Genomic DNA, 15,713 nt, shown 5'->3' with positions numbered 1-15,713 from the left:
GATATATCTTGCTCTTTCTTGTAAGGGTATTACTTACGTTAATGGAACGATACATCTGATTAGTTTCGATCGAACAACGAATTTTATTGTTTTCTCGAATTAATCTCTGTGTGGGACACAATACAATATACATGTTTTTCGAACAATCAATAATTTCGAGTCCTAAAATATATATTTCAAGATTCTAAAAATAAATATACGTTGCACAAAATGTAATATAATTTGGTTCATTTCCTCAACAGTACACTTCTATATATTGATAACTATCATTATCTAAATAACAAAATAAATACCAAAAATCAAATATGCAGTTATTGCGTGAAAATCGTCTTTAAAACAGGAGTTGTGGAGTAAATGCAAATAGAAAATCTGGTATATGTGTTTTAATTATTCCTCTAATAATTGTTGAAGTTTCCACCGAAACTCGATAATCCAAAATTAATTGCCGATTACTTGATCCAAGTTTTGGGTGTTCTGATGATTTAGGTATCCGATATTAGTATATTCTGAAGGACGAGAGAAACACACCTTCGTCTATGGAGGTCCGCCATTTACGACTCGTGCGATTCTAGCTTCTATATCCACTTAGTAAGTTCGAGAACTCTCGGTGACAAGAAACGAGTTTAGCCGGAAATAGCCGAAGTTTCTATCCCAGGTTTCACCATTTGTTCGATTAAGTGATACATGACTATTAATAGAACTGGAAACATCCTAATAAATAAAAATACAAGGAAATATTACTTTCACAAAAGAATATAAGTTCACTAAAAAAATATATTGTAAAAAATATTTATATTTATGTAGAATTGTAAATATCTATCTTTTACGATGAAAATGATATTAAAACAAATAGAAAATAATAAAAGAAGTGGTAAAAAATCCATTCGCTCCTCATACATAAATCTGATATTTAAATTAAGGATGTAAAAATTATATTACATGGTCATATTTAGAGTATTAAGGTTTCACTTAATAAAGCCAAGAAGAAATGTTGAATTTTAATTATTACTATATTAGTTTCGATTTATTTCAGTAAATAAATGAAATGACTAAAATTACAATTACAGTTTGTATTTATTTGTGACGTTTTCTTAGATTTCACATAATGTAATATTTAGTAACTTTATTTACAAATTATCAGCCCAACACATGGCCAATAAACTTTAGTTTTTGTCTAGGATTTGATTTATTTACAAAAATTTTCGAATTACGAAACAATATTTCGAATTCGCGAGTTCACGGGACAAATATTTTGCGATATTACAATCAATAAAGCGCAAAATACTATTACTCTTTTTTTTACTCGTTAAAAAAGTTGAATTAAAAGTCCTCTTTACAATTTTATAAGAAACGATTTTCTACCGAAAATTCGTCAAGCGTTACTATTCTTATAAATGAATCTAACGTAAATGCAATTTCGTGAATGACATCTCGTTTTATATCGTTCTCGTTCTATGTGTACACGCACACACCGCGCACACACACACACGCGCGTTCTTTTATAGATTTCAATTGTAATAGCCTCTCTTAAGGCAACATTGTTGTCTGTAGGTGATATTTAAGGATAAATGTCACCGTCTATTCCTTTTTTTTGGTACTTAATAACACTAATACATTTGTTGTTGGCAGTACTTGTAGTAATTACACTCCCCATAAATAATTTCCAATGGCTTTTTTTATCTTTTATATAGCATAGTTTTGCAGAGTTATGGACGCATTATACGTATAAGTCTAAACAAGAACAGAGATTGATCGAAAAAAATAAATTTGAACATTATGCACACCTTCGCCACATAGAAAAGCATTCGAACGATAGGAATATTAAAAATTTGATCTTCAATTATACTAGATAAAACAACATATTACATATATTTCATCAAATTTTTTGATTTAATGAAATGAAAATTATATGTATACAAGGCGCTGAAAAGATTTGTTGCATTTCTCGTAGCCTATATAATCATTTGCAGCACATCTGTAATATAATTTACGAAATTCTTGTTTTACGCTTCGAAATTTGTCATTTACGATGTTTTGTAATAAACTCAGAAAATATCCGTTTCTTGCCAAGTATTTTTGTAATCAACATTTAGTGTACAATTACGTGATTGAACCAAAAATTTTCATAAATATTTTCATAAATATACTCATGATTATTGCAAGACATTCCTGATTTATGAAGTTGCACTCATGTGATAAAGATATTATTTTAATTAAAAAATTTCGAAAAAATAAGTAAAAAGACGGAATGAGCACATTCAAATAGGAAAATCAATTTTATTAAATAGAGCATTGTAAAACAGGGGGTATATGTAACAGAAGTTCATGAATTCTGTAATTCAATGAAATTATTTAATTGTCAGTTCATATATGTGAACACAAAACGAAATTTAGAAAAATATTTTCATTCATCAACATCATGTCGGATCCTTTTAATGTCCTTACTAGGTTCGAAAATGAAATATAAAAGAATCATTCATTATTAAATTAGGGGAAAATGCAATTTCATATAACTGATATGAGAGTATAGTATTGATTAATTATCAACCAAATAACAAATTAGATTAAAAAAAGTTAAAAAAAAGAACAAGTTTCTGTATTATTATTATTGATGCTATCGGTCAAATATAAATATGATTGTACGAAAAATGTAATCACAAAAAATAACAAGTTAATTATAAAGCAAACACATATTGGCAGCAATATCGACATTAAATCATCTCAATTTGTAAATGTATTTCGTTTATTTTGTCCCTTTATAACCGTTGGAATGTTCTCACTCTCTCTCTCTCTCTCTCTCTCTCTCTCTCTCTCTCTCTTTCTATTCCTTTCTATTCCTTTCTCTCGCATTCCCTTTTCTTTTAATAAATTTTGCAAACGCTTTTTCTATCTACCTGCCTGCCAAGGTTGTTGCATTTGAAATTGGTTTGTTCTAACTTTCGCTTTCGAACATGATAATAACACTGTATCCTCACGCTTCTACAAAGTATATATTATATATTTATTTCCTTAATATATGCAAGATCTGTTGAGTACTTGCTCTTGTTTTATTAACGCATGTTCATTCTGTTCATACGACCACACTGTTCGTAATAATATAAGTAGAATATAATATATGACACTTTTCTCTGTATATATAACTGTATTCGTGGGTGTTGCAATTTACCACTTTCTTAAGATTTCGACCATAATTATTTACCTAAAGGACTCTGCAAGCTTCATCACGGTAAGAAATAAATGGTCGAAAAAAATGGTTAAATTAATAATACAGCAGCTCGGTAACAAGTTATACATATAATAAGGGTTTCACAATAATAAATAATTCTTGAAATCGAGCCATAGCTACGCTGTAATTTATAAATAAGGACTTGCTGTCCATACTTAGGCAAATAACTTTCGCTTTATTGCCATTTAGAAACTATATATAATGAAATATTATTTTGTTTTCTCATAGTCAATAGTAAGAATTTTTATATTTTTTTTTCAGTCTTATAAGCAATAAATCTGTTTTCATAGAAAGATGTTCAATTAGATTTGTTTTTAAATGGCTTATCTTCTTTTAATCATCCTCAATTCTATATCATTATTCCATATTCCTCTGTACATTTGTAGCTTCCTAAGTAATGCTGTATGTAAAGTTTATTACAAATAAGTCATAAGATATAATTGAAAAGAAAAAGACATTTTCATAGAAAGGAAATACTGCTCAACTAATCTGTATCATATTCAAAAATGTCTCTTTCCAAAGTGGGTATTTATTTCACTAAACCTTATTTCCATTAAGGTTTATTACCTAAATGACTTTGCATATGCAAGCAGGACATTTTTTAATATTTTACTGAAGTGGATTTCTTTTTAATCGGAGTGAATCTTCATACTGACTGTTTAATATGAAAAGCCATCTAATTTAAAAGATATAAGTTGTTAGAGCGACGACTGCGCCGATGGGTTCCTGTGCTTGCAATTAAACAGATGAGGAGGTATAATATAAATCTAATTATGCACTGTAGTTGATGCATGTTGAAGTCTTTCTAATTCTTCCAACGATAAAACATTTGTCTGGACAAGCTCTGGTAGCTTACCAGCCCGAGCTTGAGCAAGAAGTTCTGGACTAAACCATCGTGCCAACTGATTCGAAGTCGGTGACAGGTCTCCACCATTGCTACCCACATATCCTAAACCCGGTGACGCTTGTCGACCTACGGGCATGTTTAATTGCTGCGACCGCATTACTCGCCCATCTGTAAAAGATATATGTCAGTGTTATTTGTACCATTTATTTTGGTACACATTCAATCTATGTGTTGAAAAATATAATGTCTAAATTTGCTTCGTATCTCTTTTTGAAATAGAAATATTAATTTGGTATTTAATATCAGGAAAAAGCATAGAGTAGTTTAGTTAAAATAAAAGACAGCCTAAAATAAGCATTAATTAATTACTTTAAGTTCGATCCAAAGATAAATGCTGTCTAGATTGGTTTAAATAAGAGGAACAGCTAAAATGTGAGATCTAATTATTCCAATTTCTGAACACCATTGCATGCAATTTGATTAGAGAAGAGGTAAACACCTGAAAATATTTTAGAATAACAAAATTAATTCAATTGTTTCAAAATGAAGAAATACTCTATGTGTAGCAAAAACGAAAAACTTTTATTAGTAAACTATAAAATATTTATTAATTGTAAAATTTCTATTTTTACTTATATCAATTTGTGCACAAATTATAATTACCTGCACGATTGGAGTTGTAGTTTTGATTTAAAACCATTTGCATTTGTGAGTTAAGAATCCGCTGTTGTTGTTGCGGCGGTTGATGTTGCATGTTAGCTAAATGTGAAGGGGCTTGCTGCACCTTCATTTGATTATTCATACTATTTGACCTCTGATTTATCATCGAATTCTGAGCAACATTGTATTGTGGAACATTATGATGTGGGATAGAACTAGTCATGGTATGTTTGGAGCGTGCAGGATTACCGTACACGCTTGAAACCGTTCTATGCTGCTGTTGTTGTTGCTGTTGCTGCTGTTGAAAATCTGAATTTGCACTGTATTGGAATTGATTACTTCCATTGCTACCACCACTACCACCTTTTACTATTGGTCGACCTATGGTAGTCAAGAGAAATATAGATATTAAATATTGATTCTAACAAGTTTAAAATAGATGTTACAAGGTACAAAACATTTTTATAACGTTTCACATACCTGGGTGTTGCTTAATAGTCGGATTTGACCATGTAGACTGGACAGACTGTGGTCGTAAGGTATTATGTCGACATAGAACTCCTTGTGTTAGTAATTGAACTGCAGACTGCATTTGTTGCATTTGTGATGTCTGTGATTGAGCCGTCAATTTTGATGGATCGCTACTATTTCCTATATAAAATTAAAAAAATAAATTAGACAAATTAGGAACTTAATTTCTCACTTCTTTACTATATATACGAATATTGTACAATCTACATATAAAACCTGATAAAAAGAACTGTTTTTCATTAGTATTGCATATGTATGACACATTTCAATACACAATGAAATATATGATTAAAAACATATTTTGTCAAGCTAAGATCATAAGTCTTTTTATTTTTGAATTCATTAACAAATAAAATAAAACGATAAACAAGGATTAAAGAAAAATACGAATTGTTAATATGCTTAATTTCATTCAAATTGTGTATGAAAATGAAAAGAAATATTTATACTTTGCCTAATTTGTTTTAACTTTTACATAAATATCGTTTTTAAATACATGCAATTCCTTTAACCATATCAAGTGATGAAAGTTACAAGATCTCAAGTGCATGCATTAAAATACAAAATTATCTCAAAGCATTCCATTAAAGGAAGAATGAAAATGTAAAGAAAAACTTAAAAGCATGAAATATATTTATAAAGTGTTTTATTATAAAACTATTTCAACATATTTTTCTTTTGTAATATGTTCATATATTAGTCTATGAAGGAAAATGTAATTTATATTACTAGTTGATTTTTTTTGCATTTTTTTTTAAAGTAGGATTAATATTTATATTCGAAATTAAAAGACTCATTTTCGTATATAACATGCAGCAAAATGCAGACAAATTAAATCTCAAACACATTAAAGGTGTCAAGCAAAAAGAAAGAAAAGAAAACAAAATTATCATTCCTCATTTTAATACAAAAATAAAAAAAAATAATGTTACACATCGGATAATAGTCACAAACTTATGAATTCTTTTTATGTATGAAATTCGCGAAATACCGAGTGGTTTAAGTAACAACTTCATCATTCTGTAAAATTGATATCTTGTTTTCCTCTGCGTTTCTTAATATATTATTATTATCAACTATTATCGTTTCAATCTCGAATTGCTTTGTTAACAGTTTGTCAAGAATAAGAGGGCTATTATTATTAGCATCATTTAGGGTCGATTCTTTATCGGTATTTTCTTTCAATGATCTTTCATAAGTAAGCCTATTCTCCTCAGTCTTATTTAGGTTCGAATTATTACTCCTATCTTTTTGTTGTAGCAAAGAAGAAGTATATTTGTCTTTTAACGCGGATTCTTCTATGTCTAAGTTATTGTTGCCATCATTATCGATCTCCTGCAAATTTCTCGAAGCTTCAGTCCCAGACATACTACCATGCTTTGTATGATTAGTAAGTTCAATTGTATTATCATAAGAAGCAGATTGTTGTGTGTAAATATTTTTTTTTGTATTAAATGTGTTGTTACGATTCTCATTAGCTGTAGATGGAAATAAGCATTTCGATTCTAATTGATGATTAGACTGATTCGCACCCTCGGGTTCCTTATCGGCAGTCATTTTACGTAACACTGACGTCGGGGTAAAAGCAAGTGGCGTTGGGCTCATGGTCTGCTTTGCTGGCGAATTAACGGGGCTCGACGCTCTTTGTTGAGCTTGTTGTTGTTGTTGCTGTTGATCCTGTCGCTTCCGGAAGTTTTCACGTTGTTCCTCCAACTTTTTCTTAATTAAAGCACTTTGCATTATAGATTGAGCATGCATGACAATCTCCCGCGGTGAAGGAACCCTATGTTGCATCACTGTTAAAAATAATAAAATATCAAGCATGCTTTAAATGGACAACACTACACAGATAGACAGATCACTGTCCTAATAAGTTTAAAGAATTGTTGTGAAGAACAAAATTACAATTTCTTTAAAATAATTTATATCAAGTACTTGATCACTTCTTCCTTCTTGTATACGGTTTACTTATTATTACTACCACAAAGCAAGAGAATAGCAAAATAAAAAAAAGTTATTATTATTTTTTATGTTCTACCTGGATGCTGTACTGTTAATGTACTGGGGCTAGCAGTCAAATTTGGAGATATTATTGAAGGTGGACAATAAGCTGCATCCCAAACAGTAACATACATATTTATACTATAATATTACAATATACTTTATGAAAAATGTATTTAATAATAAAAATAATGATCGCACTATTTTCATATTAATTGTATAGTAACGAAAAATTTGTGTATCAGAAATAATTATAAAAAAAGGTTGATTTAAAAAACATTTTAGTTTGAAATAAAATGAACAAGTGAATCCTATCGAGTGTAAAAAACGTATAAAAGTAATCAACATAAACCCTTTTACTACAAATTCTATTCAAATAAACAATAGATATAACTTACCATTGTTCATAGGGGATGGAATCCTTTGTTGCTGCTGTTGGTACAACATCTGTTGCAAGATATGATCTTGAGGAGTGGGTGCACTAGGATGCGGACTTATTGTACGGGGCGTAGTACCACCATACATTTTCAAAATGTTTACTAGAACTTCTCTATGACGATGTTGCATGGCTGGATTCTATTTCACATATTATTATTATCATTATTGTAGATTAACATATTAAAAACAAATTCAAACATAAATTTATTTTCTAGTTAAATAAGCAAACCTGTAGTTGCTGTATGAGATGTTGTCTAGTTATTTCTCCTTGTTGAAGACCTTGAATAATTGCTTGAGCTTCTGGTCTTTGGAGGAGTTCCTGACTTGTTGGAGCGTTACTCAACATCATTTGCATTTCTGGCGGAACTGGACTCATACCTAACATTCGTTGACCACCCATCATCATAGACAACATGTCTGAATGCTGCTGCTGTTGCTGTTGTTGTTTTTGTTGCTGTTATAAAAATAGTCAATGTTGAAGAATATTGTTACCTTTCTCCTTTTTCTTTCTTTAAATTAGAAATAACATTTCTTACTAACCTGTTGAATCTGTAATACTTTCATTAGATTTTCGTGCTGCATTTGTGCCTGATGTGGGTGCTGAGTTGGTCCAACAGAACCAGCGTGATTAAATGTTGTAGCATGCATTGGTTCTGGGACCGATTGTTGAGGGGCAATTGCTTGTGTTTTCAGTTGTGAGTTAAGCAACTACAGAAAATTACACATTATCTCGAATGTAACAAAACATTGTGCAATTTTGATGTCAAATAAAAAGATTATCTTACTTGTATTAATGTCACAGGTTGTTTTTGAGAAATAGGACCGTTCGCCGCTGGTATAGCCTGTCCCCCAGTCACTTGAGCAAGCTAAATTATAAATAAATTATATATAAAAAAATAGGATAAAATTGTAACGTAATTTATTGTATATATAATACACATAATATTACCAATTTTTTAAACGCAGAAAGATCTTCTTCAGTCTTATTTACACGAGGTTGATCAGTCGAAGACGTAGGTGGAGGAGCGCCACCTCGCATGCGTGCTTCCAACTCTTCGAGACTGTGCACAACTTTTCCACCAACTTCTGCAAAAAATTTTCAGTCAAGCATATAGTGTTCTATTTGTTATAATAATAAAAAAATTAATAGTAGGAATTCTCACCCATATCTTTAATAGATGAACTTTTCATCATCGGTATGACAGTGCTAGCTGCATCCCCTTGTCCATTTTGACTTGGTTTGTTACCGCGTTGTAGCATTTCCAGAAGCTTTACACCAGTAGTGGATGTAGTATTGTTTGTTGCCGTTGTATTAGCAGGAGAAATGGGAGCAAAGTATGTATTAGATTCAGTCACTGATGGAATCTGGATATTTGGTTCAGTAATATCATTAAGGAGATTGTTCAATATATCATCTTGTATAGAAGTTCTACGACTATCTACTTGTTGAACAGGACTCTCCCTCTTAAACCACTGACTAAATCGGGAACAAGAACCTCCGTTTGAGCCAACTCCATTCTGTATAAATAAAATGTAATTTTATTAATATCCATCGTTTTATTTAAATTATTAAATACTATATCGTTTTACATAAATACAAAATGAGACAGACTTACGGTTAAAAGTCCAGGTACGCCAGGGAATGTGTCAGATTTCAAGAATTCATCTAGATTAAAATCAGGATGACTATTTTCTTGATTCTGATTAGCGGTGCTAGAATTATCTGTCGTTTCGCAACTTTGTTCGGTCACAGCGCTTTCGTTGGAATCGTGATTCGGTTTTTGCGCGAGAGACGTCGACTCGTTTTGTTCTGAGATTGGCGAATGAGGAGCAGGTACAACGTTTATAGGTTGATCCATCGCGGTCGGTGTACTTCGTCCTTTCGGACCTGCTGAATTTTCAGTTTGCTTTCCATCTTTCTCCAACGAACTTTTTTTCCCGCGCTTCTTCTGTACCGGAGTTTGTTTTTTGTTCTTAGTATTGCTATTGCTATTATTCACCGCTTTTTCTTCAGGTATGTCTTCAAAACCTCTTAACTCAATGGTATCATGCTGGGATGTCGGTCCGGAACTAAACCATTCTGGTTCATCTGCATCGCAACGATTTTCGCTATATGTTCGCCTGCGATCATTACTGAATCTTCGTTCGCGTCCACGATCCTTATCACGTTCTGACTGATGATTACGATCATTCCGTTCAGCTGCTCTATCTCGATCGCGTTCCCTATCCCTATCACCATAGTCACGACCAAATGATCTTCGCTCAAACCGTTCGTTCCTCTCGTCCCGTTCACGCAAATTATCACGATCACGATCTCTTTCCCTTGCATTTTCCCGATCCTTTCCATCGCGAGTATCCCTGTTGTCACGATCACGCATAGAAGTACTACCACTTGCTCCAGACCGAAAAGCAGGTTCTAGTTTCTCATTCTCAGGTCTGAAGTCCCATATATCGCGAGTTAAAATCCTGCCGCTCCCAATTCGACGAACAGGTTCCCTATGACTAACCTGTAAGTAATATTTTGTCATGCATTTTATTATAATTCTAGTAACTTTAATATCTCTCTATAATAGTTGTTTTTTAAATAAATTACCACAACCTCTGTTTTTCCTATCGGACTCTCAGGACGTCGATTCGAAGGTTGATTTACGTTGACAAAACAACCTGAATTAAAACTTCTACGCTGAGGACTCAATACTATGCCGTCTTGTTCTTTACGAATTCGTTCTCTTGGATCTCCGTTGCGACGTTTATTATGATTTTCAGTAACTTGATCACCACGTCCAGTTCTTTCGTCTTTCGGTGGTGTATCACTTCGCTTCCTATCCGAATGCCAACGTTCAGGATCCCATACACCACGCGAACTTAATAAAAAACGGATAGAAATAATAAGCGAACATAATTCATAAGAAATAACTATAAAATTAAACAAAAATGTTAAAACAATAGAAATAATATAAATAGATATTATGCAGTATTAAATAGAATTTATGTAGTATTATAAACATACTTATTATATGAAGTATCTAAGAAGTCAGGCCTCCTCTTAGATAATGGCAAACTCTTTATCAGCATCAATTCCTCCTGTAGATTAGTCCATGAATTATTATTTCATCAAAAAATCTAATCTAAGATACATGTTTAACCTCTTAAGTGGGGAAGAATATTTGCAATTTGCAGTGATATTTGCAGTTGAATGAGCAACTCAATACAACTTATATATATATATATATATATATGTATACTTAATTCTTTAGGAACTAAATGACTGACCTTGATAAAGTTAATTAGTTTGACTTCTGACTGGTTCATGTTATGGTACAGTAGTATATGAGATATTAGAAAATTATTCAATAATTTATAATTTTAAATTAAATTCTAAATTTTTAATATTATAGATTAATCTTTTATATGGATGTTTCAAAATCAATGATACGAAAAGATGAGATCAGCTTTCGTAATCGGGTCATTGAACAAAGCATTGGTGCCAATATTTCTGAATAATAATAACACACGCTGTAAAAAGATACAAAATGTAAACATAAATGTTTAAATTGAACCACTAAACTTTCTACATTTGACTGACACAAGCGGATAGCTTTCCTTAACATTAACGTATCATATAATTATCCTGCTGCGATAGATATATATCCCCGTTCATAAATATTAGGAACTTTAACTCCGCGCATGTTATAGATGATTACAGATCGTCTTAAAATTTTTCAATAGAATTTAAATTAGAAAACTATGAAGGTCAATACATAATTATCATAATTTAGTATATTATTGTTATTTTTACGCGCAGTTTATACAAATACAAACATTGCTTTTTACATATGTAATGTCGCATGAATATAAAATTCTAATCGATTAATTCTTGGTACTTATTAATTGACACGTTTTATATGGAACTAGCAGGTGTCCTAATACAATATATAAACGAGAATGTATGTGTATCCACTAGGCCCAAGCGACTTGCTGTGGCGGATATATCCGGTGTATCCGCTTAAGAAGTTAATCGTAAATGACATTTCGATAGAATATTTCGTAAGTTAATAATAAAAATACACATCGTACCCGGGAATATTGGAATTGAGGTCTTGAACGGCCTACTTCCATAATTGAAGTGTCGGTTACCTCCCCAGCCACCGACATAGATATAATTGCTTCATCTCCTGAAAAATAGTTAAAATAAGGAATATAAATTTATGTATTATCTATTTATACACACACTTCCTCTTTTAGAATGTTAAAAATAAAACATTAATAGTATTCTGTTGTATATAGTTTGCATCATATATATATGCACAGGCAAAATTATTATTAAGTACAAGCAGTTGTTGATCTTATGAAAAATCTAAAATTTTTCTTTATTTAAAATATAATCTGACATGATATGATACATAAGTTATAACGTCAAAATTATACGAGGCAGAAGAAAATTTCATTATACAAAATTAAATGAATTCTATATATGATGCATCACGTGGTACGTATGGTTGCACCGGAAGTAGAGTCGTTTCAAAGATTTCAAGGTCATCTGTATTTTTTTTAATTGATATATATTTTGTTATATATTTTTATTACATATATGTCAATTTATCTGTTTTTTCACTCTGTATTAAAAACAAAATTAAACTACCATATATAGCGACTACACATTTGCATATCATTGTATTTATTATAGCATTTAACATATTAATTAAATATATTAAATTTCATGTAATTAATATGTATTTTCACATAACTATAAAAATTTGATATTATGAAAATGGAATGTAGAATCTACTAAAAAATGGTTCTTTGAAAAATAACGGTATGTGCCAATATCTTTTACGATAACCATTGTAAGTATTAAGGTACCTATAAATATAACTTGTATTTAATTAGCTAAAAAGATATTTCAAATATAAGTTTATAAAATTTATAGTATATAATAACTTTCGAATTACTTAATAGCCATTAAAAGCTATCGAACCACTTGAATTTGTGTACAAATGATATAGAATAACGAACTTTAAGTTCCGCCATTGGTGTTAGACTTAGCGAAGATTTGAATGCGTGATGTGATAAATTCTTTCCAACCTTTAATTCCAAAATGAGATATTGGCTATTCACTGCAGAAGTACTTACGAAAAGTAACCCGTTTTGTAATGTTAGCAGATTTATTTTTGCGTGACCACCGAAAAGGCCTTGTTTGCATAGCTAGAGTCACATCTAACAGAGGCGATCCTGTTGGTCCTACCAGCGGACGTTTTCTTGGTCGTCGATACCAATTCGAAATAACAGTAACACCGCGTATGTTGTCTAGTTTCATTTTAATTTCCTCGAATTTATTTCGTTTATACTTTTATTGATACTGCTGGTTCGTTGGTTGAAATCGTATCAAGTAGTCGAACAAATATTTATCAACGAAGGACGAGACGGACGAAGAACTACCGTTTCAAACCAACTTAACACGGAAACGGTGAAAAATAAAGAAATGTAAAATTATATGTCGGTAATGTATAACTTTGATCGATTCATATGATTTTTTCACTATTGAATGAAGCTTATTGTTTTTAATCTCTTCTAATTTGTCGAATTTTTCTGATTGCGTTTACGTTCATGTAACACGCCTAAGAAACGAAACTCTTAAATTTTCATAGATACTACACGTCGTACAGCACGATACAAACTGACTAAACCGGCAGCTGGTTTTTAGGCGGACAGAGTTTACAATCCAATCAAGTATGTCCCTGAGAACGTTATTGTCAACCTATGTCTTACTGGTTTTATTTGTAGATACGTTTGAACGTAATTTGTAACTGATATTTTCTGGACAAATAAATATTTAGATATTTCTACATATATTTATTTAATTTTAAATAGATCTTTTTGGCACAGTAATTATTATCATATTTGTCATTACCAATAATATTTAAAATAAAAGTTAGAAAATGAATACTAATATAGTTAATACTTAAAAATAATAATGTACTGAATGAATTAAAAAAAAATATTGTACATCATAAAATATCCTGTTTATTTTGTAACTATGAACTTTTTGCATATATACCTACCACATTATGTTATTATTTATATCATTTACATAACATTTTAATATTATTTATGATTGTATGTTAGATACACAAATCATGTTTGTTAACTAATTTAAAATATATAAATAACTTAATTTTCAATACCTTGAAACGAATATTAATATCTTTAACAAATATTTTGTCTTCTTTGATAATATACATACATTATTATACATTCATATTATAGATACTATATCAGTATTTATCTATACAAATTTTAAAAAAGCTGTGCGATAAATAAAACTATCTAAATTTCTTATTATAATATCACATTTTACTATATTTACTATATTTTTCACTATATGATTTTTTATTCTTAAACATATGAACAAGCAATATGTAATCAAATAACCAAAATTTAAATATTCTTTTCTGAAATTATAATATCACTAATAAGAAAACAATCTCTTTCTTTCATTGCATGCTATTCATAGATATTTCTATACACAAAACAGAGAACATTAATTCCAATAATTTATATATATATGAATATATATATATATAATATATATATATAAATATATATATAATATATATATATATAATATATATATATATATATAAATATAAATATATATATAAATATAAATATATATATAAATATAAATATATATATAAATATAAATATAAATATAAATATATATATATATATATATATATATATATATATATGAATATCTTTAAGAGTGAACCTTTCAAACATATTTCAAAGAAAATCAAATATGTATTACTATTCTCACCTCCCAAATAAATTTTCATATTAAAAGTTTCATCAAAATTTAGGTATAATTTCTGCTTTAATAAAAGATTACAGTAAAAGAGAATATGTTTTGTAACTACATCATGTGATAAATAAATACGTACAATTGATTTTAAAAGGGAGATAATAAAAATTTGTAAGTACAAATATTAAAATATACCTATCTTTACCATAACTTAAATATTATATTATTATATCTCACTTTTCATTAAAAACAAAAAGATTGCACACTAACATCTATGTTACAATGGCAAATCTTACAATGGTAGTAACAAAGTAGACATCAAAAGTTATTTTAATATATAAAATTCAGCAAATTACAATCATAATTTGAACATATACCTAAAAAAGAAATAATTCTTATAGATCATTTGTATGTGTGTGTACTGTGTATACATACATATATATATATATATATACACATATAAAATGATACAATAATAATAAAAATATATACATATGAATAAATAGATATACATAAATATAATACTAAAATGGATGCAATACATATAAAGTGATACAATAATAATGAAATATACATATGTATATATGTATGTACATGTATACATATATATGGATGTATACTTACAATATATACACATACATACACATATACATATAAAAACATATAATTAACGTAGTAGAATGTAAACTAAACGATCTCATACCTTTATCTTTAGGAGTTGGCAGTTGCTTGTCATTTGTCACAGATTCCTGAGACATTCTGCTTTTTACCACGTTTATCCTTCGAGTAAGGTAAAATTCACAGCACACACTATACAGACTTTATTTTTTCTAGATCTTTTATGTGAGATCTATCTACGTCTCATACGCCATACATACGTATATATCTAATTGTTGAGTTTATATTCTAGCTATATACCTTAGTACTGTTTAGTATCACAGACTGGTTTTTCCTTCTATGCCTCGAGTTTTATCTTTAAAAGCGAGGAAAGGATTCCGCGATTGGGGGGGGGGGGGGTCAAACGATACAGTTTTAAACGTCGACTCAACCAGGTAACAGTTCTAATATCGATGGCTCTCGGTAGCCACTCTCACTTCGTTCAAAAGAGAAATGAAGAAAAAGTGTTTACGTGCTGAACGAGGGCTACGGTTTTACGCACGGGTTATGCAGAAGATGAACGCAAAATAATAATTGATCGCGTGAGA

At 30.1% G+C, this 15,713-nt stretch overlaps 1 protein-coding gene across 4 annotated transcripts; it reads right to left on the bottom strand.

The window, feature by feature from the left end:
• Positions 1 to 1,055: 1,055 nt before the first annotated feature.
• On the bottom strand, positions 1,056 to 15,349 carry LOC117160001 (uncharacterized). 4 transcript variants are annotated; one of them, XM_033340408.2, is made up of 16 exons: positions 15,212 to 15,349; positions 11,781 to 11,878; positions 10,714 to 10,787; positions 10,303 to 10,567; positions 9,320 to 10,210; positions 8,867 to 9,221; positions 8,653 to 8,789; positions 8,489 to 8,569; positions 8,244 to 8,411; positions 7,933 to 8,157; positions 7,664 to 7,841; positions 7,303 to 7,374; positions 6,797 to 7,060; positions 5,214 to 5,384; positions 4,737 to 5,114; positions 1,056 to 4,241 (listed from the first exon to the last, which is right to left on the bottom strand). In XM_033340408.2, exons 1-16 carry the CDS (start codon positions 15,264 to 15,266, stop codon positions 3,994 to 3,996), a joined length of 3,660 nt encoding a protein of 1,219 aa, XP_033196299.1. In that variant the 5' UTR covers positions 15,267 to 15,349; the 3' UTR covers positions 1,056 to 3,993. The 4 variants fall into 4 exon arrangements, with proteins under 4 accessions (XP_033196299.1, XP_076479971.1, XP_033196317.1 ...); XM_076623856.1 differs by having other exon boundaries at positions 8,653 to 8,786; XM_033340426.2 differs by lacking the exon at positions 7,303 to 7,374.
• Positions 15,350 to 15,713: the final 364 nt, after the last annotated feature.

This window comes from Bombus vancouverensis, chromosome 13 (genome assembly GCF_051014615.1).
Source record: "Bombus vancouverensis nearcticus chromosome 13, iyBomVanc1_principal, whole genome shotgun sequence".
Taxonomy (NCBI): Eukaryota; Metazoa; Arthropoda; class Insecta; order Hymenoptera; family Apidae; genus Bombus; species Bombus vancouverensis.
This window is presented reverse-complemented; position numbering and strand designations above follow the sequence as displayed.

What these genes read in the sequence shown, in the direction of transcription:
- LOC117160001 (XM_033340408.2), bottom strand. Translation starts at nt 15,266, where the DNA reads ATGTCTCAGGAATCTGTGACAAATGACAAGCAACTGCCAACTCCTAAA. An exon ending in TTAGATACTTCATATAATAA is followed by an intron (nt 10,568 to 10,713) that starts GTATGTTTATAA and finishes TTTTTTATTAAG; the next exon opens with TTCGCGTGGTGTATGGGATC. An exon ending in GTCCGATAGGAAAAACAGAG is followed by an intron (nt 10,211 to 10,302) that starts GTTGTGGTAATT and finishes TATTACTTACAG; the next exon opens with GTTAGTCATAGGGAACCTGT.